The 23,050-nt window shown below is 42.8% G+C and overlaps 1 protein-coding gene and 1 long non-coding RNA gene across 15 annotated transcripts in view; one reads left to right on the plus strand and one right to left on the minus strand.

The window, feature by feature from the left end:
- LOC109251402 (uncharacterized) overlaps positions 1-3,929 on the plus strand; it is a 127,777-nt gene extending 123,848 nt beyond the window's left edge. For both annotated transcript variants that reach the window (XR_008422607.1, XR_008422608.1), the window contains one exon: positions 3,539-3,929. This is a non-coding gene — a long non-coding RNA (uncharacterized LOC109251402). The remainder of the gene's footprint in view (positions 1-3,538) is intronic.
- The window catches only part of THRB (thyroid hormone receptor beta), a 385,312-nt gene that overhangs the window by 13,382 nt on the left and 348,880 nt on the right, over positions 1-23,050 (minus strand). For all 13 annotated transcript variants that reach the window (XM_019422929.2, XM_019422927.2, XM_019422926.2 and 10 more), the window contains 3 exons: positions 20,865-21,012; positions 17,533-17,738; positions 6,346-6,492 (listed from right to left, as the gene is read on the minus strand). In XM_019422929.2, the coding sequence (XP_019278474.1) occupies positions 6,346-6,492; positions 17,533-17,738; positions 20,865-21,012 (501 nt within the window). The remainder of the gene's footprint in view (positions 1-6,345; positions 6,493-17,532; positions 17,739-20,864; positions 21,013-23,050) is intronic.

Raw genomic sequence — 23,050 nt, forward strand, 5'->3', positions numbered from 1 at the left:
TCATCAGGGAAATACAAATCAAAACCACACTCAGATATCACCTCACGCCAGTCAGAGTGGCCAAAATGAGCAAATCAGGAGACTATAGATGCTGGAGAGGATGTGGAGAAACGGGAACCCTCTTGCACCGTTGGTGGGAATGCAAATTGGTGCAGCCACTCTGGAAAACAGTGTGGAGGTTCCTCAGAAAATTAAAAATAGACCTACCCTATGACCCAGCAATAGCACTGCTAGGAATTTACCCGAGGGATACAGGAGTATTGATGCATAGGGGCACTTGTACCCCAATGTTTATAGCAGCACTCTCAACAATAGCCAAATTATGGAAAGAGCCTAAATGTCCATCAACTGATGAATGGGTAAAGAAATTGTGGTTTATATACACAATGGAGTACTACGTGGCAATGAGAAAGAATGAAATATGGCCCTTTGTAGCAACATGGAAGGAACTAGAGAGTGTTATGCTAAGTGAAATAAGCCATACAGAGAAAGACAGATACCATATTGTTTCACTCTTATGTGGATCCTGAGAAATTTAACAGAAACCCATGGGGGAGGGGAAGGAAAAAAAAAAGAGGTTAGAGTGGAAGAGAGCCAAAGCATAAGAGACTCTTAAAAACTGAGAACAAACTGAGGGCTGATGGGGGGTGGAGGGAGGGGAGGGTGGGTGATGGGTATTGAGGAGGGCACCTTTTGGGATGAGCACTGGGTGTTGTATGGAAACCATTTTGACAATAAACTTCATATATTGAAAGAAAAAAGTTTTGCCCAAAGTCACCCAGTGAATTAGGGGTAGAGGTGGAACTAGAATTCAGACCTCATGGCTCCCAGGGTTGTATTCTCAGTACCTCAGGCACTGGAGTTACTCCACACACTGGAGTTCCCTGCCAGTTCTGTAATCTCATTAAGCATATTTGGTTGTCTTGTTAATTAGGATTTGTGATGATGTGATAGCATTTATAACAAACTTAAAAAGAAAAAGAACTTTGTTAGCAAAATAACAAAAAATCAGAATTTTACTTTCTGGCAGGAGAGAATGTTGAATTAAAAGCCACCATCAAAGTAGCTTGAAAGGCTATTAGTTAATGGATATTTTTGATGCACTGGGCATCATGCTAAGATTGACAGGTGTCATCTTATTTAATCGTCACAGCAATACCGTGAAGTGAATATTCTAATTTCAATTTCATTCATAAAAGTGGAAATCCAGGCACTGAGAGGTTGAGTAACATGCGAAGGGGTCACATGAGTATTTTGTGGGTGAGGCTAGGGCTTGAAGCTAGATCTTTCAGAATCCAGTGCAAAGAAAGAAGAGAACACACTCTTTCGAAATACTTGGGATATGACTAAGCTACCATAAGCAATGAATGTGTAAATCACACATAATTTTTATCTTTTCATTAAATCAGGTACAAACTCTTTTGGGGCAATTCTCTTGGCAACACTTGACTAGTTCAATTTAGGTTGTTACATAAAACTGAAGGTAATACTACTGAATTATATTTAAAATGTTGGGCATTTCATATTTTTCGCTAAGTCAGCCTAGCTACCTTACCATTTAACTTCAAATTACTTAGCTTTTTCTACAGAATAAAAGTCATTTCATATTTGGTTCTGGAATATATATACATGGGAATTCTCTCCTTCCACTCATTAAAAAAAAATGACTGTGATTTACTTTTATTTAGGTTCTAATTTGTATTCCTGGCCCAAGATCATGGTAGGCAATGGGAAACCCTGAGCTTGGATAGATCCTCCACCACTAAGATGGAGAATTGGTCCAAGTGGGCACAGGCTGGCTTTAATGCCCACAGGTAATGTCAGCTTCATCAGGGTCACCTGAGGGCTTGTTAAATACATTGCTGGTTCCACCCTCCGAGTTTCTGCATTCTCCAAGCTCCCAGAGGATGCTCATGCTGCTGGTTCAGGGACCCCGCTCTTGAGAACCACTGGCATAGAATGGCAAAGAGAAATTGCTGATCAGATCAAACCATTTATTTTTTTGATCTGCCATAAAGAATGCAAACTTGGGCAGGCCGCGTCTTTGTAGCCAAGTCTGAATCTAGATGAAGTAGATTTCTTTTTATAACTTCCTGTTAATTGGTTCAGATTTAAATAAAAGTTGAATAAGTATTTGTTAAGAATCAACCAACGGTTTAGAAACTAGGCCAGATGCCTTTTCCTTTTAGAAACGTCTGTAGGTTGGGCGCCTGGGTGGCTGAGTCTGTTAAGTGTCCGACTCTTGAATTTGGCTTAGGTCATGATCTCAGGGTCGTGAGATCGAGAGCCCTGTGTTGGGCTCTATGCTGGGCGTGGAGTCTGCTTAAGATTCTGTCTGTCTGTCTGTCTGCCTCTGTCCCTTCCCTATTTGTGCTCTTGCGTGCTCTCTCTCTCTCTCAAAAAAAAGAAGGGTTTGTAGGATGATGGTAAGATTTGTTTCAACATGTGGGCAAATAACCTCAGTCACCTGCCCCAATACTTTCATTGAGAGGCAGCTGCAAGAGGGCATGGCAGGCAGAGTTGCAGGGGCATTCCCACAGACTCTCTGTCACCTTAGGAAAGCAGCACTCGGGCTGATTGCAAAGATGTCTGTGCCCTGCATCCCAGAAGTAATTCTTTTCTTTTTTATGTTTATTTATTTATTTATTTAGAGAGAGAGAAAGATTGTGAGTAGGGGAGGGGCAGAGAGAGAGGAGAGAAAATCCCAAGCAGGCTCCATATTGTCAACTCAGAGCCCAGTGCCGGGCTTGATTCCACGAACGCTGAGATCATGACCTGGGCCAAAATCAAGAGTCGGATGTTTAACAGACTTAGCCACGCAGGACCCTCAGAAGTGATTCTTAATGTGTGTTTTGGCAGCTTTGTCAGCAATGATTTTAGATCTTTTGAAGCCCTGGGTGTCCACCAACCTTGCTGGTGGATTGGCACGGATCTTAGCACAGAATTACTGTGCGCACAATTTGAACAGCACATGCACCGAAATGCCTCTGGCAGGAAAGCTCTGGCTCTCCAGACCACCTGGGATCTCCAGCCCACTCCACAGGAAGCTAACAGGCCCACACAGTTCATTTCCTTCTTTGGGGTTCTAAAGAGAATGAGAAAGGGCTAAAAGTCCTCAGGAGGCCACCAACACCAGAAACAGATGTGTGTCGGCTGTTAAAGTAACCCCTCCCCACCTTTTTTTTTTTTTTGCAATTTGGAGACTACAAGAATCAGGGTTGGAGGAGAGATGGAATCATGACTTTGAGGCAGGATTAAGCTTCTGAGGGAACTTGGAGAAGCTTGCCACAGCTGTGCTTGAAAAGTTCCATGTGGACCCCTCACTCTTGCCATGGACACAAGTGTTTGTTACTAGTGGTGGAGATGGCTTCTTCCCCTTCTTCTTTCACTGAAATATCTCTCCATGGTTGGTGTACGTCCGTTTTACATTTTTCTAAGAAACATTTTTGGTGGGTATTCAAAAGGGAACATGTGACTAACAAGCTAGCTCGAGTTGTAGGGGTAGTATACTCAATAGGGTTTTTCTTCACACACTTAGGATGGGGGACAAAGGACACAGCCCAGAGAGAGAGAGAGGACCAAGAAAGGAAAACGAACTCAACCCCATGAACCCAAAAGAAAGATGACGCGCAGAGTCAGAGGAAACCAGCAGCCTTGGAACAGCTCTACACCCTTCTTGAGAGCAATTTGGCAACACATATCACAAGCCTTGAGAGGTGTATATACCCTACTCCTTAGACTCTACTTCTAAGATTTGCCCTTAGGAAACAGTGCAGTGAGCGGGGCATAGGCACCGGGATGCTTATTGTAGAATGTTTATATCAGTGAAGAATGGGAAATGAGCTGAAGATCAGTCAAAACAGGTGACCTAAATTCTGTAGATCTGTTCTTTAGTTTGTGGTCATTAAAACTTCGTCTGTGAGAAAACACTCAAATGATGTGTTCTGTGGCTGAGGGTAAAACGTTTGGTTTAACAGGGTGATGGCAACATTTCTTTCTTTCTTTTTTTTTTTCTTTTTTCTTTTTTTTAATGTTTATTTATTTTTGAGAGAGACACAGAGTGCGAGCAGGGGAGGGGCAGAGAGAGAGGGAGACACAGAATCGGAAGCAGGCTCCAGGCTCTGAGCTGTGAGCACACAGCCCGATGCGGGGCTTGAACTTATGAACTGTGAGATCATGACCTGAGCTGAAGTTGGACGCTTACCCGACTGAGCCACCTAGGTGCCCCTATAACGTTCTGTTTCTTTATTTCAGTGTTAATTACATGGGTGTGTTGAGTATGTGAAAATTCATTGGGCTGCACCTTTATATGTGCCTTTTACTCTTTAACAAAAAGTAAAAACATAGTTTCATAAGTAGGAAGTACAATAAGGTAGATAAATATGTTTCATACTTCATATATATGTGGGTACATGTACACACACACACACACACACACACACATAACTGAAAAAAGACTCAAATAGGCTCCAGAATGTCAGCAGCTTATCTTTAAGTGGTGTTATTATGAATCAATGTCTTGAATATGTTATTGTTAATAACCTTCCAAACTTTAATAAGTAATTTTTTAAAAAGATGGTCAGAGGGGCGCCTGGGTGGCGCAGTCGGTTAAGCGTCCGACTTCAGCCAGGTCACGATCTCGCGGTCCGTGAGTTCGAGCCCCGCGTCAGGCTCTGGGCTGATGGCTCGGAGCCTGGAGCCTGTTTCCGATTCTGTGTCTCCCTCTCTCTCTGCCCCTCCCCCGTTCATGCTCTGTCTCTCTCTGTCCCAAAAATAAATAAAAAACATTGAAAAAAATTAAAAAAAAAAAAAAAAAAAAAAAAAAAAAGATGGTCAGAGACATGCTCCATACCAATACAGACACAAGTCAAAATCCCTTCTCTAGGACTCACCAGCTCCTCTGAGTATGAATAGCTCCCACTGCAGGGCTACCAGCCAGCATGTCAGGTACCCTGGCCCCATCACAGTGGGGGGATAAAGGGGAGGGAGAAGAGGGAGGCACGCACTCTTCCTCAGCTAAGTCTGGGGATCAGATACCTGCCTCCTGAAGCCCACTGCTCTGTCCTTCTAGATATGGCTCTTGTGGAGGCTCAAAATAGGCAATGAGAAGCATCCGCATCAGTGTCTGAGGTCTCCAGCTGGGCTCCCACTATTGCAAACTCAAAGGCACAAATGAGCTGGAAGCCAAGGCATGATGGAATCATTCCAGGCGAGGAGACGGCTTCTTTCTAGGTGAGGCTAGATTCACTTATCACTTGGGTAGCTTACCCCAGAGGCTCACAGCAGTATGTGGACTTCTCTATTTGATATCTCTCTGGGTCCCCTTGGAGGTGGGAAGAGCAATAGATTGGCACCTGATGGGGGTTTTCAAAGGGCAAAATTTTCCACTTGATTTAAAAAAGGAAGGCTAGAGACAGGATGGTAATGTGATAGAGGAAGTAGCAGCAGCATTAACAGCTAAAATTTATGGATATGCTTAGGACCAGGCACTATCCAAACACTTTATGTATGTGATCCCATTTAAACTTTGCCACAGCTCTGAGAGGTAAATACTATTATGATTCCCATTTTAAAGATGAGATAAGCAAGAGTTGAAGACACCAAATAACTTATGTAGGATTCTCGCCCATTCATGCTGACTGCAGGTCCAATGCCCCCAGGTACCACATAGTAAGCCTCTGCTAAAGATGAGGTGCGCAAAAGGGAAAGCCTATGAGCTCTGTTGGGTGTGCTCTTCAGGGTGCCCTGAACATGGGGCAAGAAAGGGCGAGATTATAGGAAAAGGGAGGAGACTTAAGGAGTTATTAAGATCCTTGCTCTGTGAGGGAGCTCCTTATTGTTGAGGAGGAAACAACCACACAACTGTTTTTGCTGTGATGTGTAATGGAAAGCATATCGACTTCGACTCAAGCCATCGCTGTTTGCATAACTTCATGTCATCTCTTTGATCTTAGTTTTCCCCAATCACAAAATGGGCTTAATTAAAGCTACCCTGCAAATCGGTTACAAGGTTTGGATGTAATGTGGGCAGACTTGGGCATGGTAACTGGGACATCATAGGTGCTGAATGAATAGAAGTTATTGCTGTCCTATTTCCCTATGCCTGGAGTCAGTGGAAGGAGAGAATCTTAAACCTCATGTGGACAAGCTAATGAATGATGACTGAATAGAGAAGGTAGGGAAATAAAAAATGAAACAGACTGCATTTTCATTTTGTACTGACATTGCTTTCACGTGACCTAAGTCCCTACTAATTAATATTAAATTATAAATAATAGTCAGTATTCCTGGAAATTGATGGAACTATAACGAAAAATAATGCAGAAGGAAAAACAGTTTCCTCACCTCACAAAACATAGGCAACTTTTTGGCAAAATCCACCACTCTGGTAATTGCTGGTGTGATGATTTTTGTAAAATGGCTGAAGGCTTCCAAGTCAACCTTTCCACCTTCTGGGGCATTTACTATTGGTGCTTGTCCAATATCTTCTGGCTAAGGAGGAGAAACAAGAAAGATTTAAATGAAAAACCTGGAGGATCTTGATTTATCATAGTTCTCGTGTGGCAGAAAATCTCTTCTGAGTTGACATACTATACAATTTCTAGTTTTCACTTTGCTTATTAACAAACTATGCAGTTTCACATGGTTCAGTTCTCTGAGCAAAGATACAGGTGTTGGCCATTGCTTTGATAGCCGCCAGTGATAATGTTGACAGGAATGTTGCCGCAGAAATAGAGAGAGAAAACAAGTGAGAGAAGAAGGGAGCCAGAGAGAAACAACAGGAATTTGGGTTCTGCTTCTGAATGCGCAAAGGATGCCGGGTGACATATGTGCTTGGGGCTCTGGGGTAGCATTTTCAGAGCACTGAACATTCTGGCGTGTGTAGACCGTGATGAATGGGATGGGATGAGATGGGATGTCCTGGCGAGTAGCACCCTGTGGATTCATTCTTGCTTTTGACCCAGCTGCTGGGGCTCAAAGTTCCTGTCTGCTCTACAGACTCCAGTAGGAGGAGGTCTCAGTGGGCTGAGGGGAAAGACCTCTAAGTCACCTACAGGAACTGAATTGTGTAAACTTGGCAAACTTTTGGGCAGAGTGGGTCATTTGCCAGTGTTTAGTGTCTCGGAGCACTTCTGTGTCATTGACTTGCCCAAGAACAATCCATAGCCTTGCTACTCAAAGGGTGGTGTGGCAGGTTGGGTGCCACCTGGACACTTGTTAGAAACCCCCCTCCCCAGACCTAATGGTGCAGAATCAGCATTTTAGCAAGCCTCCCAGGTGGTTGTGCTTGTGTTAGCCACCCAGTTGTCCATTGGCACCCCCTAGCTCCTTAGCAGGGCGCTCAAAGACCATCACGGTCTCATGTATCTGCTCTTGTCACCTGTGTTTCCTGCTAGTAATAGTCCTCTCTGTTGTCTTTTCTTGTTGTGATAATCATGACCACTATTTATCTGTGGCCAAGCAAGCCAGCCCCTTTGAGGGAGCGCGTTATCTCAAGCAGTCCTTACACAATCCTGATTGGCAGATAAGCAAAGGGCTCAAGGAGGTTAAGAACAATCCCCTGAGGCCAGGACTGGGATATCGGTCACCCAGACTCCACACAGCAATCTGCCAGGAGCCCCACATCTACCCCCTACTTTGAAGTTTTAATAACCTGTACACTTTTGACACCAGGGGGCAAAATTCTACTCCTCTTAATATTCCCCTTACTAGCCTCTCCCACTGCCTTCCTGGAAGTTGTGAAGGTCATCAAAGGGATTAGAGATTCACGCCTACCCCACGACCATCTCTGTCTAGAGCCACAGTGAACAGACTAGAACCAGTCACCCAAGGTTGGGAGGTGTGAGACAGTGGGCAGAGGTGGGCAGGAGGAACGGGCACTATGAGTGAGTCAAGCAAAGCTGAATCCCTCACTTGCAGAGTGGTGGGGGCACATCACTTGTGACAAGACTGTGGCCTACCTACCGCCGTGGTCCCCAAACATCCCTGTATCAGAATCATTGGGTTGGGCTCCTGTGTCCAGAGTTTCTGATGCAGTAGATCAGGGGTAGAGTCTGGGAATAACCTGAATTTCTAGCAACTTCCTGGAGCAATGGTGCTGGTCTGGGACCACACTTTGAGAACCACCGGGCTGGCAGTAACTGCATCCAGCTCAGAGTAATCCAGTTACCATTTTCTTTTCACACGTCCCCAGTCATTGCTCACATCTAATTTTTAGCACAAAGAAAAGCAAAGGATGATTCTTTTACTGACTTGTTTCCAGGGCACAAGGGTCAACAGGAGCAGCCCAGGCCCTCCAGGGGTGTGGTAGGAGCTGTGGTTACAGCCTAGGGAAGGATTTTAAAATTTATTACATAGCAAACTCTGGCAGCATTGACCCTTTTTGGGTTATCCAGTAGGTTCTCTGTTTATTTTATTTTACTTTTTTGGGAGGAGGGTGGTTTGCTTTGCAGGCAGCAAGTGGGTGGGAAAGGGACCTAGTCTGTCATGTTATCACAGTCATTGATGATGTTTTGGGGCAACTGTTGGCATGGGGAACCCATGGAAGGTTACTGTTCTGCTGGCTTTCTGGATGCAGACAGAATTGATGGAATAACCACACATACAGCTTCTCTCTCTCTTTCTCTCTCTCTGTGTTTCTCACATAGACTGAGCTAAGGGAGAAGGCACATTTGGGCACTGCTGTTCCTCGTATTCTTCACCTCGTCGGTCTTTATAATTTCTCCCACCCCAGAAATGAGGCTCATCTCACCTGCTTTGTCTGTCTTATGACTCTGTCATGAAGATCAACTGATAAGAGGTACATGGTCACACATGAAAAAAGAAAGGGCGTTTTATACACATACACACACATAGGGTGAAGTTTTTTAGAAGTAACAATAAAAATATGTTAATATTTTTAATAGTTTGGCCTGGTTGATTCCAAATGTCTTGTCATTGAACATGATAGATCTAATCTGATTTTATTGAATGGCATTCAGTGTCCTTTGAAAGGTGTGAGTCAATACTGATGTTAAAAATTTCCATTTAATCTGTGAGTTCACGGGGTATTTGAATCATGCCTGTGATACCTCTAAAGGTTTGAAAAAAGGGGGGAAATTATACAAGGAAATACAGCAATTTTAATTAAAATTAACCCCCAAAATGTAACCACCTCACAAGCTTTTCTGTTGAAAAATAAATATCAGGGTAGGAAAAAAAATGTATTTTTAAGTCTTTGAGTATTTAATGGAAAATACAATTGCTAGAAGTAAAATCATATACAAAGTAAAAGCTTTTTATTATTATCAAGGGTTATCCCCATAATGGATCTTGGATACCGGAAAATATACATGGATAGATGGATAGATAAGTAGACAGACAGACAGACATAGTCTATGAATTGACCTGAGTTCACCCATCAGGTGTGAAAAATTAAGGTTGAGCCATGTAAATTTGTCTGTGACATCCCTAAAGGTTTTTCACCCATATGGACAACAGATCATTTGCTGCAATATTTGGGAGATGTTAAAAACGGGAGTACAAATATTTGACATCAGCTGTATCTAATCAGATATGTTAATATAGCTGGTAGCCTTGTAATCCATGACGTGAGTTATATTTGCTCACAAGCACACACGTGTCTGCACTGAGAGCAAACTCAGGTACTGATGATAAGCCTCGGGCTTGCAGCTTCACCAGCGTAGGCTGTGGGCAAAGCCTGGTTTTTGCCCGTGTGGCACACACTGCCTTAGCTTGCTCATAGGGTTGTTGCCAGTTCACCTTCTGACTGTCTTCCTCCTTGCCTGCCCTCATGGACCTCTTGTGCCAGCTGAGCCCACCTCTCGCCATCTGCTCCCCGGTGGCTTTGCACTGCTGTGGTTTGGAGCTGCCTTTCCTCTGACTTGTACTTTCTCTGAAGTCCCTGCTTCCATCTTATCTTGGCCAATTCCAAATCCCACCCCTCTCAAATTCTATTTTCTCCTTAAAGTCTTCCCAGATCACCTGTGTGAAATGATGCCTTCCTCACTGGAACACATACGGTAGCTCATGTACATCACTCATATGGCATTTAGGCATTTATTACTATTATATTGCAGTTATATAGGCTCACAGCTAAGATATGGATTTCTTGGGTGGGGGGCATAAGCCCTTAAGTATCTTTGTCTACTTTGTGGAAAGCATTGGGCTAAAAGGTGGAGGACAGAATGCTTGTTGGTTGGTTGAGTGAATAAATGTAGGTTTATACTCGTTCAACTATGCAGCCAGGCCTAGTTCTAGATGCTAAGTTACATCAGTAAACAATGCATCCTTAAGGAACTTTCACTGTAATTGAGGGAAGACAGGCAATAAACAAAAACAGTACTCTCACAGAAGAATTTCTGCCTGTGATTAGACGGAAGGTGACACGATGGTATGTAGGGGTCAGGAAGCAGATGGGCAGCCCAGGGTGAGAAGTGACGTGTGAGCTTTAACTGGAAGACAGCCCTCCACAGATCCAGGGGAAGAGCATTTAAGGCAAAAGGAAAACCAGTGCCAGGTCCCAAGGCCAGAAAGGAGGCCTGTGTGCTCAGGGCCCAGAGACTGCACGAGATGAAGGACAGAGGCAGGTAAGGGTCCTGTGATGCTGGGCCTTGGGGGCTGTGGGGAGGAGACAGGGTTGTGTAGTGCAGCTCCACTGAAAGGCTTCAAGTAGGGGTGCAGTGGGATGAGAGTTTGGGTTATGATGCAGAATAGGGACACAGGAAGCCAGAGGAAGAAATGGGCTGGCAGCAACAGCCTTTTGGGTAGGAGATGAAGTGGGCTAGACTACAGGACAGCAGTAGAGATGGAGAGAAGCAGAAGAACTCCAATCTCTTCTGGGAGCCGGACACAGGGATTTCTGATGGACTGGATGTGGGGTGTGAGACAATGAGGAATCCAGAGTGTCTCTTCTTGGGCAGTGGAGGAGGTGGGGGGCCCAAAGAGAGAGATTCAGGGGTGTGCAGGGGTGAGCTTCAACTAGCTCAGTGGTAGAGCAGGCTGGTGATGCCCAAATGGAGACTAAGTGCCTTTCTGCTTGGACTGTTCATCAGTATTGTTCAGGTGAGTGGCAGATGCTGCCAGTTGACCTCTTTGCAATGGCTGGCCAGAGCTGAGGACCTCTTGGCTTGAACCTGCAAACTCTCTGGCACATGCAGAGTGGGATGGGGCCAGACAAGACTCCCCTTTCTCTGCTGATCACAGCGTGTCTTTTGCACCTTTGTAAGGAGGGGCAGGAAGACCCAGACAAATGGTGATTAAAGGTCCCTGGGCTTTGAGATATTACTACAGACTCTCCATTTTCCTGGGATGAGCAGGGATGGGATGTGAGGACGGGGGTGGTAGGGATAATGCACATAGGCACCACTAATGTGGTTGTTTATGATATGCCAAGCACTTATATCTATAACTTTTATACCGTGTGGTGTAAAGTCACTTGAGCCATAGAGGTGAAGTAACTTGCCCGAAGTCACATAATTAAAAAACAACAAGCATATACATATAAAGTGACAGAGGCAAGCACTGAACTCAGGCTGTCTGGTTCCAATCTCCATTCACATTACTAGACAACCTTGCCTTCTTCTGATGTAGTTATCATAATCTCAGGAGTGACAGAAGCCTTTCTGACTTGAGTGCTCTTGTCTTATGACCTGTCTACACAGACCACATGTGGCCAAATCACTCATCCTGCCTGACCCTTCCGCTTATGCCACTTTTCTAAGGCTTTCCCAGTCAACCATGTGTGAAATCAGAGAGTAGCTCTGCCAGGGAAAAATAGGGCAGGCCTGCCCTGGTTCTGATGGTCAAACTTTATACTTGTGTGGAAAATCCATCCAAAGTCACATCTTTGCATGTGAATGAAGGGAGCAGAATAATAACACAATGTCAACAGAAAATATTGTTGCTGGTATGGGGTTTACTCCAAACCAAGTGTCTTCCCACTCTTGGGAGGTGTAGAAGTGAATTACCCTTGGTGGAGAGACACTGCTTCCCTTGTTTGTCATAAGATGCCCCTTGTTCCCTTTTCAGTGCACTTTTTTTTAAATGTTTATTTATTTTTGAGAGAGAGAGAGCACAAGCAGAGGGAGAAGCAGAGAGAGAGGTGAACAGAGGATCTGAAGTGGGCTCTGTGTTGACAGCAGTGAGCCTGATGTAGGGCTTGAACTCACGAACCGCGAGATCATGACCAGAGCCAAAGTTGGATGCTCAACTGAGTCTCCCAGGTGCCCCCACGCAGTGCACTTCTATATTTCGTCATTATTGTCATCACACCCGAAGGGTTATTACTTTGGGCACTTTTGTACCATTAGGGATTTGAGTGGATTGGAGAAAACCAGAAAATTATGATTTATTTTTTTTAAAGATTTTTTTTTTAAGTTTATTTATTTTTGAGACAGAGAGAGACAGAGCATGAACGAGGGAGGGTCAGAGAGAGAGGGAGACACAGAATCGGAAGCAGGCTCCAGGCTCTGAGCCATCAGCCCAGAGCCCGACGCGGGACACGAACCCACAGACCGCGAGATCGTGACCTGAGCTGAAGTCGGACGCTTAACCGACTGAGCCACCCAGGTGCCCCCAGAAAATTATGATTTAAATGCTTTTGGAAGTAGTTTTAAAGAATGGCTTTGAATTATTATGAAAATATGCATGGCTATTTAAGAAGTTTCTTATTTGCCAGTGACTGTCATTTTCACAGACATAAATATAGATTTGAAACCCAGGTCAAACCACCAGTCTCTATTTCTGACTTGAGTCCTGGTGTCAGGGTAAAAAATGATGAAGAAGTTTTTTTTGGGGAATAAATTACTTTCCTGCTCCAGATAAATGAATACTTCCAGCTTTTATGACAACATATAATTTTTAGTCCCTTATGATATATTACTATATACCATTTAATAGTCTCCTCAAATTCTTTTTCAAAATAAGATGGGCCATCATCACATACAAATAAGTGAAATAGTATATGTAGCAGTGTTGTAAGCAGAATAAAGGCCATAAGCCACACAGAAGACAAATCCTAATATGTTGAAGCCTATTCAGACATGGATATCATTTAATGTCTTTAATGAAGGATTCGTAATGTCCTTGCAGGAATAATTTACCACTCAGTGAAATTTTTTTTCCTGAGCATAAATACTCAATTGGAGGCACTCTTCTGCAAGAGGTGTGTGTAAATATGTAAACTGGCTGAGACACAGGGCTTAACTGTACTGTCTCTGAGGATGGGCCAGTGGAACTGTACATTCTGTTTAACAAATATTTATTGAGTTCTGTTCTGGTTATCTACGCTGTGTAACAAACTACCCTAAAACTTACTGGCTTAAAACAACAAATTTTTACTGATGCTCAAAGTTGATGGGCTCATCTGGGTGGTTCTCACTTGGGGTCCCTCATACAGTTGTCCTCAGATGGCAGCAGAGGCTGGTGTCATCTACTGGCTTTTTTACTCATGTTTCTGGTGTCTGGTTTGGCACTGGATTTGGCCTTAAAAGTCACTGTGCTAAAATCTGTTGCCCCCTTTAAAAAAAAAAAAAAATATATATATATATATATATATATAAATATATATATAATACATATTATATATTTTGTTATATATAATATATATTATAAAATATATAAAATATATTTCATATAAAATAAAATATTTAATAATATTTTATTTTAAATAATTTATATAAATATTTTTTTTTTTTTAAATTTTTGTTTCAACGTTTTTTATTTATTTTTGGGACAGAGAGAGACAGAGCATGAACGGGGGAGGGGCAGAGAGAGAGGGAGACACAGAATCGGAAACAGGCTCCAGGCTCCGAGCCATCGGCCCAGAGCCTGACGCGGGGCTCGAACTCACAGACCGCGAGATCGTGACCTGGCTGAAGTCAGACGCTTAACCGACTGTGCCACCCAGGCGCCCCTATAAATATTTTAAATATTTTAAATATAATAACAATTTATATAAATATTTTAAATAATTTGTATAAATATTTTAAAAATATTTATATAAAATAAAATATATAAAATATATTTCATTATATATATATTTTATATATATATAATAAAATATATATATATATTTTTTAAGTTTATTTATTTTGAGAGAGACAGAGACAGCACAAGTGGGGGAGGGACAAAGAGAGAGGGAGAGAGAGACAATCCTAAGCAGGCTGTGCACCATCAGCATGGAGCCCGATGCGGGGCTCGAACTCACAAAACCATGAGATCATGACCTGAGCCAAAACCAAGAGTTGGACGCTTAATTGACTGAGCCACCCAGGTGCCCCTAAATACCGTTGCTTAAAGGAATCACACACCAGCCCCCATTCAATGAGAGAGAAGAATGGACTCCACATCTCCATGGGAGAGAATGAGCTGTATAGTCAAGAAAGACTCTAATGGCAGCCATCTTTAAGAAAAGCTACTGTACATCTCAACCATACGTGTGATAGACACTGAAGTCACAGTACTGAATGGAACGTGGTCCTTCCGCTGAGGAGATGTGGGGGTGATCCCAGGCACAGAAGAGGATTGGATGATAGAAATGAAGCTTATTGTAGAGACAAATGGGACTGTGGAGGTGTTCTGATCTACCCCAGCACCCCTGTGGAAAAAAAAAAGGCCTAGAGAAGCAGTTCTTTATATTTGGACCAAGAGGGGCAATTTCTTGAACAGAACAAGGATCTACAAAATATACATTTCATGTCAGCTCCACAGCAGGAGGGAGATTGTTGGGTAAAACAGTTGCTCTGTAAATGTTTACTTCCTGAAGAAAACTCTTGTTCCTGGATAACCTCATGGCCCTGACAAAAAACTAATGGCAAATCATTTTGTGCCATACTTTCTTTGGTTCCTTCTGTAGACTGATGAAAAGCATAAGGAGCCTTTGAGCTAAAAGTGCAGACCTCACTGTTTTTAATCATTAGCAATCATGCCATCTTTGCTAAAGAGACCATGAGACATGAAGAGATCTGAGTGTACTTTACCCTACAGAGTTTGTTTGTTTCTTTTTTTAATGTTTATTTTTGAGAGAGAGAGCATGAGAGAGGGGTAGAGAGAAAGGGAGACAGAAGATCCAAAGCGGGCTCCACGCTGACAGCAGGGAACCTGACGAGGGACTCAAACTCACCGACCATGAGATCATGACCTGAGCCCAAATCAGACACTTAACTGACTGAGCCATCCAGGTGCCCCTACAGTTTGTTTTTTGGCTTTCAGATACAGCTTGTGTGACCTCCTCAGAGAGACCTTTCTGACCACCCTGTTGGGAGAAGTGAAGTCTCTCTCCACTTCCAATTCTCAATCACTCTGTCCCATCCGGATGTTTATTTCCCTCATTGCACATACCACCACCTGCATTTATCTTTTTGGTTAATCCTTACTGTCTTTCTCCCTCCATCGGAATAGAGCTGACTTATTCACTTCCTGGCACACAGTAGCTGCTCAATAAATGTTTTTTAAAGTAAAAGAACAGATCTTTAGAGTCTGGAAAAAGCGCCCTAGTGACCATGGAAACGGTTTAATTAGGCTGGTATTCATTCTCTTTTTGGAGTAGAGAAAATTGAAATGCAAAATTCCCCAGAAGTCCAGATGTGCCCCAAATCTTCCACTAAATTTACTTAGTCACTACTCTGAAATCAGGCCTGGAAGTGGTTTTCACAATCTCCTTTTATGGCTGACATGTTTGGGGAGATGACAGATTTAGGATTGGAGTAGGCAGGACTATCTCTTGTAATGCCCTAAATATATTGGATTAGAATTGATCTATCTATCCAGAATTCATATTTTCTCATTCCTGGCAGATATACCAGAGTAGTCCTGAGGATTTAAGATCAAGGCACCAAGAGGTGGCCCCTCCAAAGACATGTCTCTTTCAAAGGCTCTTTGGGTTTGGATAGGTGACCAGGTTGTACAGTGTGGTGATTAAGAGCATGGATCCTGGGGCTGGGCAGGATCCATCACCACTACTTACCTTAAAAGGAGCTTTGTAAGTTTCCTTTTAATTTTTTCTGCCTCGGTTCTCTGCTTGGGAAAATGGAGATTTTACCCACATTTACCTACATGGTTGGCATAGGTTAATGTACAGCAAGCAGTTAGAATCGTACCTGGCACTTGGTAAGAGCCATCTAAGTGTTTGCTAACATTACTGTTCATGGATGCCATCAACAGAGTATGTGAGAACCTGCTCATGACAACAGTGAAAGTAATTGAGGGCAGGTAGCTTATGGGTAAGATTTTTCTTTTCAGTTATTTTTATACTGTTTTCATGAAAAAGACTATCTCCTTATAATGGTGATGTTGAGGTATGAGGACAATTATACACTATACCTTCCTGTTCAGATGGGAAGGAATGCTAATGTAACCTGGAGATACAAATAGACCCACAGAATATCTGCTGCCGGGGCTCAGTGAGGTGCTCATAAAGGGTTCACATTATAAATTAAGGGCAAGGTCAGACTCTGAGATGCTCAAACACCAGCTGATGGTGGTGGTGGGGGCAGTCCATTTGGTGAGGTGGGTGGACAGCCTGGACTTCTGGGCCTGGCTGCCACTTCCTAGTAGTGTGATCTTGGGTGAACCAAATAAGGCCTTTGGCTTGGTTTGCACATCTCTAAAATGGGATAGTAGTTCTAGCCCAACCCAAAGCATTTTGAGGTCCAAAGGAGAAATGAATGAGAAGGACTTTCACAATGGTTAGTTTTTATAAAAACATCAAACACTGATCTTCCAAGGGTCTGGAGATGCCTGTGTTCTCTCTATATCCCCACTCCCAAACCCTCTCCTTACCCCCATTCCCTTTCTCTTCCTGGACTTGAGTTCTTTTATTTTAAGCTAAACATCTTGACTTCTACTGCCATACACATATATTTGAGATATAGGACCCTTCATTCTAGGGGTTATTCTTTTTTTTTTTTTTTTTAATTTTTTTTTAATGTTTATTTATTTTTGAGACAGAGAGAGACAGAGCATGAATGGGGGAGGGTCAGAGAGAGGGAGACACAGAATCTGAAACAGGCTCCAGGCTCTGAGCTGTCAGCACAGAGCCCGACGCGGGGCTCAAACTCACGGACCGCGAGATCATGACCTGAGCCGAAGTCGGCCGCTTAACCAACTGAGCCACCCAGGCGCCCCTCTAGGGGTTATTCTAAAGGGGATATTCTAAAGGGTGAGTTTAGGAGACTAACTGTATTACATGGGCATCTGAGAGAAGAAATGGGTATAAGAAGGGAAAGCTGGCAGGTAAAGAATGTTACTGATGAGTTGATTCAAGGCTGGCCTTATTACCAGCAAAAGCAAACAGATAATGTGCACTAAGAAACTGCTTTAGAATTTAGTGACTCACAAGCCATCGATCATAGGAATGACCTTTGTTCTCAGACAGACCTGGGTTCCAATTCTGACTCTGCAAGTCGCTTGACTTCTTGGAACTGCAGTTTCCAAAAAGAAACTGCACCAGCATCCCAGGGTAATGAGGACTGAGTTGAGTAGAAAACGCCAAGCACGCGCCTGATATTTAGCTGTGTGGGGGAGCCTTACCAGGAATTTCCGTTTCTGCTTCCAGTGGCTGCCTTGGGCATTGGTGGCCACGTGGGCTTCCGTGACAGTTTTGATGAGCTCCCACTCCTCGTCTGTGGGCTCTGGCTTGTGCCCGATGGATTTCTGCAGCTCTTCCCGTCGTCTCTTCTCCCGGTTCTCCTCAATCAGTTTCCTCTTCGCCAGCCTCTTGCTGTCATCCAGTACCACTGGGAGAGGAGGAAAGATGAGACAAAACACACGGACACTCCCAGACACATGGCAGACTGCGTGTGCACCCAGGAGCCTCAGGGGCGGGGACCACTCATGCATAGATGGCTTAGCGGGTCCTGCAGAGTGGGTCGTGCTGGGGTATTTTCTCCCCCCAGCAGCAAACTGCCATCAACTAGCTTGTCTCTGACACGAGACCTAGGGCCAAACTCCCAATGGCTGGCCAGCTTTTCAAGAAAAAGCTCTGGGGGGAGTTGGACACTGGGCATCCCAACTCCACAGAAGGTGAGCCTAAATAAGAATGAAGCAGAGGGAGGTAAAATCTGTTCTATCCACGGCTTCACAGATAAGTCCGTCTAGCCATTTATCTGACTTCACTCTTAGGGTCTCTCTGTTCCTCCTTTCTTTGCCTCAAGTGGCTCTTAGTAAAAAGAACTTCCTATTAAAGAAAAGTTCTGGAGCAGTAAACAGGAGGCTAATGATCCCCTTCCTCAGATAAATAGGGCTTTCTTAAAAATATTTTTTTTTAGTGTTTATTTTTGAAGGAGAGAAAGACAGAGTGTGAGCAGGGGAGAGGCAGAAAGAGAGGGAGACAGAGTCCAAAGCAGGCTCCAGGCTCTGAGCTGTCAGCACAGAAGCCCAACGCGGGGCTCAAACCCACAGGCTGTGAGATCATGGCCTGAGCCAAGGTCAGACGCTTAACTGACTGAGCCACCCAGGCACCCCTCTTTGTTAGCTCTCTTAAGTGTTAATTGAAATGTGGCTCAACCTATCTGAGGCTGCACAGGTACTCACTTTGCTCTAGTCTCTACCTGGTCTATCCTCAATGGTGGTTAAAGAGCCCAGGCTTTGGAATCTAGAAAGAGCTGGGTCTGAATCCTGAGACTACCACATTCTAGCTGTGTGACCTCTGGCAAGTTGCTCAGGCTCTTGGAGCTTTTTCATTTCTTCCTGTATAAAATAGGCTCAATAATTCCCACTTCAGAGGGTGTTCAGTGTGATAATGCACTACATGTGGTCAGTAAATATAGCCATGACTTTTACCATTTGTGCAATGGGGAAATAAGAAGGGCAGGAAAAAGAAGCCTATATTTCTGGGGTTAATTTCCAAAATTAAGCCATTTCACCAGACTCTTAGTAACTATCAGTAGAATGGAAAGGCTCAGGTTTTATGCTACAGAGTCATAGTATTTAGAACTGGAAAGAACCTTAGGTATTATCTAGCCCAACTCCCTCCTGTCACAGAGGAGGAAGTTGATCCAGAGAGATCATGACTTGCCTAAAGTCACAGAGCAAGTTCATGGCAGAGCCAAGGCAAGACCCAGGACTCCTGATTCCAGTTCTACAACATCACTGTCCTAGAGCCATTTCTTGATGAAGGTGTGACCTGGTAGGAAAAGAAAAAAAGCAAACATAGCAGGAAGAAGAGAACCAAAAGTACTCAGCTAATCCACAAACAGAATAATGAATCCCAGATCATCTAGACTTGATTGGATCGTCAAAGTCAGGTGAGCAATGGCAAATGTGGGAAATGGGAATGAGCCCTGTTTAGTCATTTAGGTTCCCTTATTAAAGAGATTGTTCCCTTTAATAAATGGGCTGTATTCATAGCCCCATTTCCCAAATGCTTCCTCTGTGCTGGGGATTGTTGCATTTAACATGCATTATCTAATTTAATCCTGAAAACAACTTGCAAGGTAGGCAATAAATTTCACAGAAGGGAAACCTGAGGTTAACTCTGATGGTCACACAGCTAGTAAGTGGCAGATATGGGACTCCAACAGTTTTTCTGATTATAAAGCCTGAGCTCTTATAATGCTTCATAGGGTGCATTCAAAATTAATTTCCACCCAGTCCAGATTAACACTGAGCTTTTTTTTAACCTTATAAATATTCATATCTTTAACTTCTCAATAAAAGAATGAAATGGATACTCAATAGTAACAGTTCCTTATAGTGGCACATCTAAATATTTGGTTCTAGGTCAATCATTTCACACATCCCTATCAGGCATATTGTTGGCCGTGGCTAAAGTCTTTAAAAGATAAAGACAAAGAACACACTCAGCCGGAGGTGGGGATTAACCCAGGATTTCCAGCCTAAAGCTGTCACACAACCCTCCTCCTTTTTAAAGATTCCCCATTCTGTCTTCTCTAATGGGAAAACCAGGACATTTCACAGATTTTTTTGTTCTAGTGGAGGGAACCCTTTTTATCACATAAATGTGAGCCATGATTATTTCCTCTTTCATGAGGAAAATCCTCACTGCATTCTTTTTTCTTTCTCTCCTTTTTTTTTTTTTTGGTTTTCTTTCTTTTTCTTCTCTTTTTTAAAACTAAAAGTTAGAGGCTTTCATTGAGGTGCAAACATTTGTGCCAATAGAAGTCATTAACCCTGACGCCTGGCAAAATGGAGGCCACACATTCTGAGTGACACAATTCTTATTTTATTATTAGATTAATTAAAAGAACTGGTGTAAATCCCTTGCACAGTGTGAGAAGAAGAGACTCCAATGGCTAATCTCACTGCCATATGCTGTGGCACTTTGAAAACTGGGTAGGAGGACTGGAGCTTAGAATGTTTTTATGGCTAAAAATATAACAAACACCCAACTGCAGGATGACTCATGCTATATAGCACTCAACCTCACATTCTTCAGAAATTACTGAACACAATGTTTTCTGCCAGTGCCCCATCTCCAAAAATGTCCACAAAATAAATTCTTGTCTCTTCTTTTGAAAAATATTAGGACTAGTCCACAAGGCTCTCACCACATGAATGTTGTGTGTAAAACCACACCTCATCCAGGTGAATGGACAAGATCGCTCATTCATACTCTCTTGCAAACAAAGTATTGCTAATAGTCCTGCAGATGTGCTAGGGATAATTTACTCACTTTCCCTTACCTGTCGTCTAGATACTTTGAGAGTTAGGAGTTGCTAGGGAAGGGGTAGGATGGAAAGCACCCAGCAATGACTGGGAGTGAGGGGTCGCTGGGAGTGCTACAGGTCTTCCCTCTGTCCACATGAGCCTCTATTTCTTTTCTGCCCAGTTGATCTCCTTGAACCAAACCTTTCCCCAATCAACACTCCTTGAATACGAAAAAGAGGAAAAAGATTACTTACAATCTGTTGCCATGCCAACATAGATGCATTTTTTAAAGCGACATTCCTGGCACTGATTTCGCGTAACTTTGTCTATGACACATTTTCCTTCATATTTACAGGAATAGGATGGATGGAGATTTTTCTGAATGGTTCTCCTAAAGAAACCCTACATGAAAAAGAAAGACCAAAGACAACAGTTTCATATTTCCTAGAAATAAATGACTTCAGAATTTTGTGTCCACATAACTGTGATGGATTGTTTTTGACCTTTCCTATGCATGGGCTTGTACCTTTACCTATTCACATATAGGACAGTTAGCCCAAACTGAATCTAAAGAATTCTATATCTGAGCTGAAGGAAATGTCCAGGACTATAGAGTCAATATCTTTTTGGCATTTAGTAAGGAAAAGAGGTTAATGGGGAAATCTAGTGTTCATTTTTATTTTTTCTAAACATTGAGTAATAAAAATAAATCATATTCTTTCCTTTCATAGAGTGTCATAATTATGTTGTTAAATTAAGCTGTGAAGAACCTTGCTACACTTTGCGCTGGAGAATAAGAGAGCTGGATACTTGTTATACTCTATTAATTAATAATTTAATCATTTGGTGATTAAATGGATGCATTAAATGACCTTCAGAGATTTAGTTTAATTCTTGTTTTTGACTCTTGCAATGTCCATTACCAGCTCAGATAACCCTTGAAATAACAGTACTTGGGGAATAGAAAATTCTAGATTCTCTACCCAGATTTTCTCAGAGCTTAATGCATTGGGGTTTTTCCTTTCATAGTACTCTTTTTCTCCAGTATCAGTAGACATATACCCTGAAGATCAGTAGGTGTCTTCCTTTCTTAAGATATGGGAGAGTGCCACCATAAAGGCTGCTGAGCATGCCATTTAGTCCAGGTTTAGGTGACACAAATATCCTCAAGACGTGTTATAGTAGAACCTTCCTGGACATGATACTCCAGTCTTGGCAATGGAGTTTCTGTATTGTAGGCATTAATGGTGGTGGACGGCACTTATCGTGAGGGGTACATTGCAAAGGGCTGTAGACACCTTCCATATCCTTCTGTCTCTTCTAACAACCTTATGAAGTAGGTACTCTTAATATCTCCATGGTAGGGATTAAAAAACTAAGCCTCGAATAGGTTAAATCACTTGCCCCAAATCATGTGGTAAGTACGTTGTGGAACTTGGCCTAGAGCTCAGGAGTCAGACTCTAAGTCTTATTTACTTAACTGCTTATATGATATAAACTGAGTTCAGTTTTACTGTATTATTTAAATGAACAGATAAACAGATTATAAATAGTACCCCCTTGCCTTCATTTTATCCGTTTTAGTAGACTAGCAAAGCAGAAACACATTTTGAAGGATATTATCTACTAAAGCTTAAAGGGACCTCTAATTTTGTTACGTAAATAGTGGGACTGAAATACCAGCTGACCTAGATTAAGCCCAAATTTGAATTATCCTGGTTAACTTTCCTTGGCTTTGATTATGTATACATACTCCTTGCATATTCATTATTCAGACATAAGAGCCCTTCCTTGTAATGAAAAGGTCAAAGGTAGAATTTTATATCGGACGAAACAGAATACAATGGAAAAATGACAACAATAACCGAAACTAATGGACTTGATTTTGGGGTATGTGTGCAAAATCCCTTATCATTTCTATTGCTCAAGTTTCAACAGGAAAACTGTCACATAGTTGGGTTTTGTGTCCTTAAACACTTGAATCCATTAGTTTGAATGATGTTGATATACACTGATATACTCTTATCTTATATAAGATTCACTCAATCACACATGGGCAGCTGTTTGACATGTCAGCAGTATCTCCCTGGGTATTCAAGGTGGGCAAATTCTGCGAAAGCATGAATTCCCTGGGCATGTCACAGAACTGAAAAACCAGCTCCCCTGTGAACCTCCCTATTCCACCTCTGCTACCCTCTGTCCAATCCACCCTTCAAGGGTTACGCCTGCCTGCAGAGCAAAAGAGACCTGGAGATTCCTGGCAAGAAGACATGTGTCACAGACAGGGAGGAGAGGGACTGGGTGGCATACCTCCTTCTGGAGGAGGCAAGGTCTCCCCAGAGGTGGCAGCACCAAAGTCCAGGGCATCTGGGGAGAATGATGCTCTGAAGATAGGAAAGTTGGTACTCTGAAGTTAGGGAGACCCTTTTCTCACATACTG

Source organism: Panthera pardus, unplaced genomic scaffold (genome assembly GCF_024362965.1).
Source record: "Panthera pardus isolate Hobbes unplaced genomic scaffold, ASM2436296v1 HiC_scaffold_16, whole genome shotgun sequence".
Taxonomy (NCBI): domain Eukaryota; kingdom Metazoa; phylum Chordata; class Mammalia; order Carnivora; family Felidae; genus Panthera; species Panthera pardus.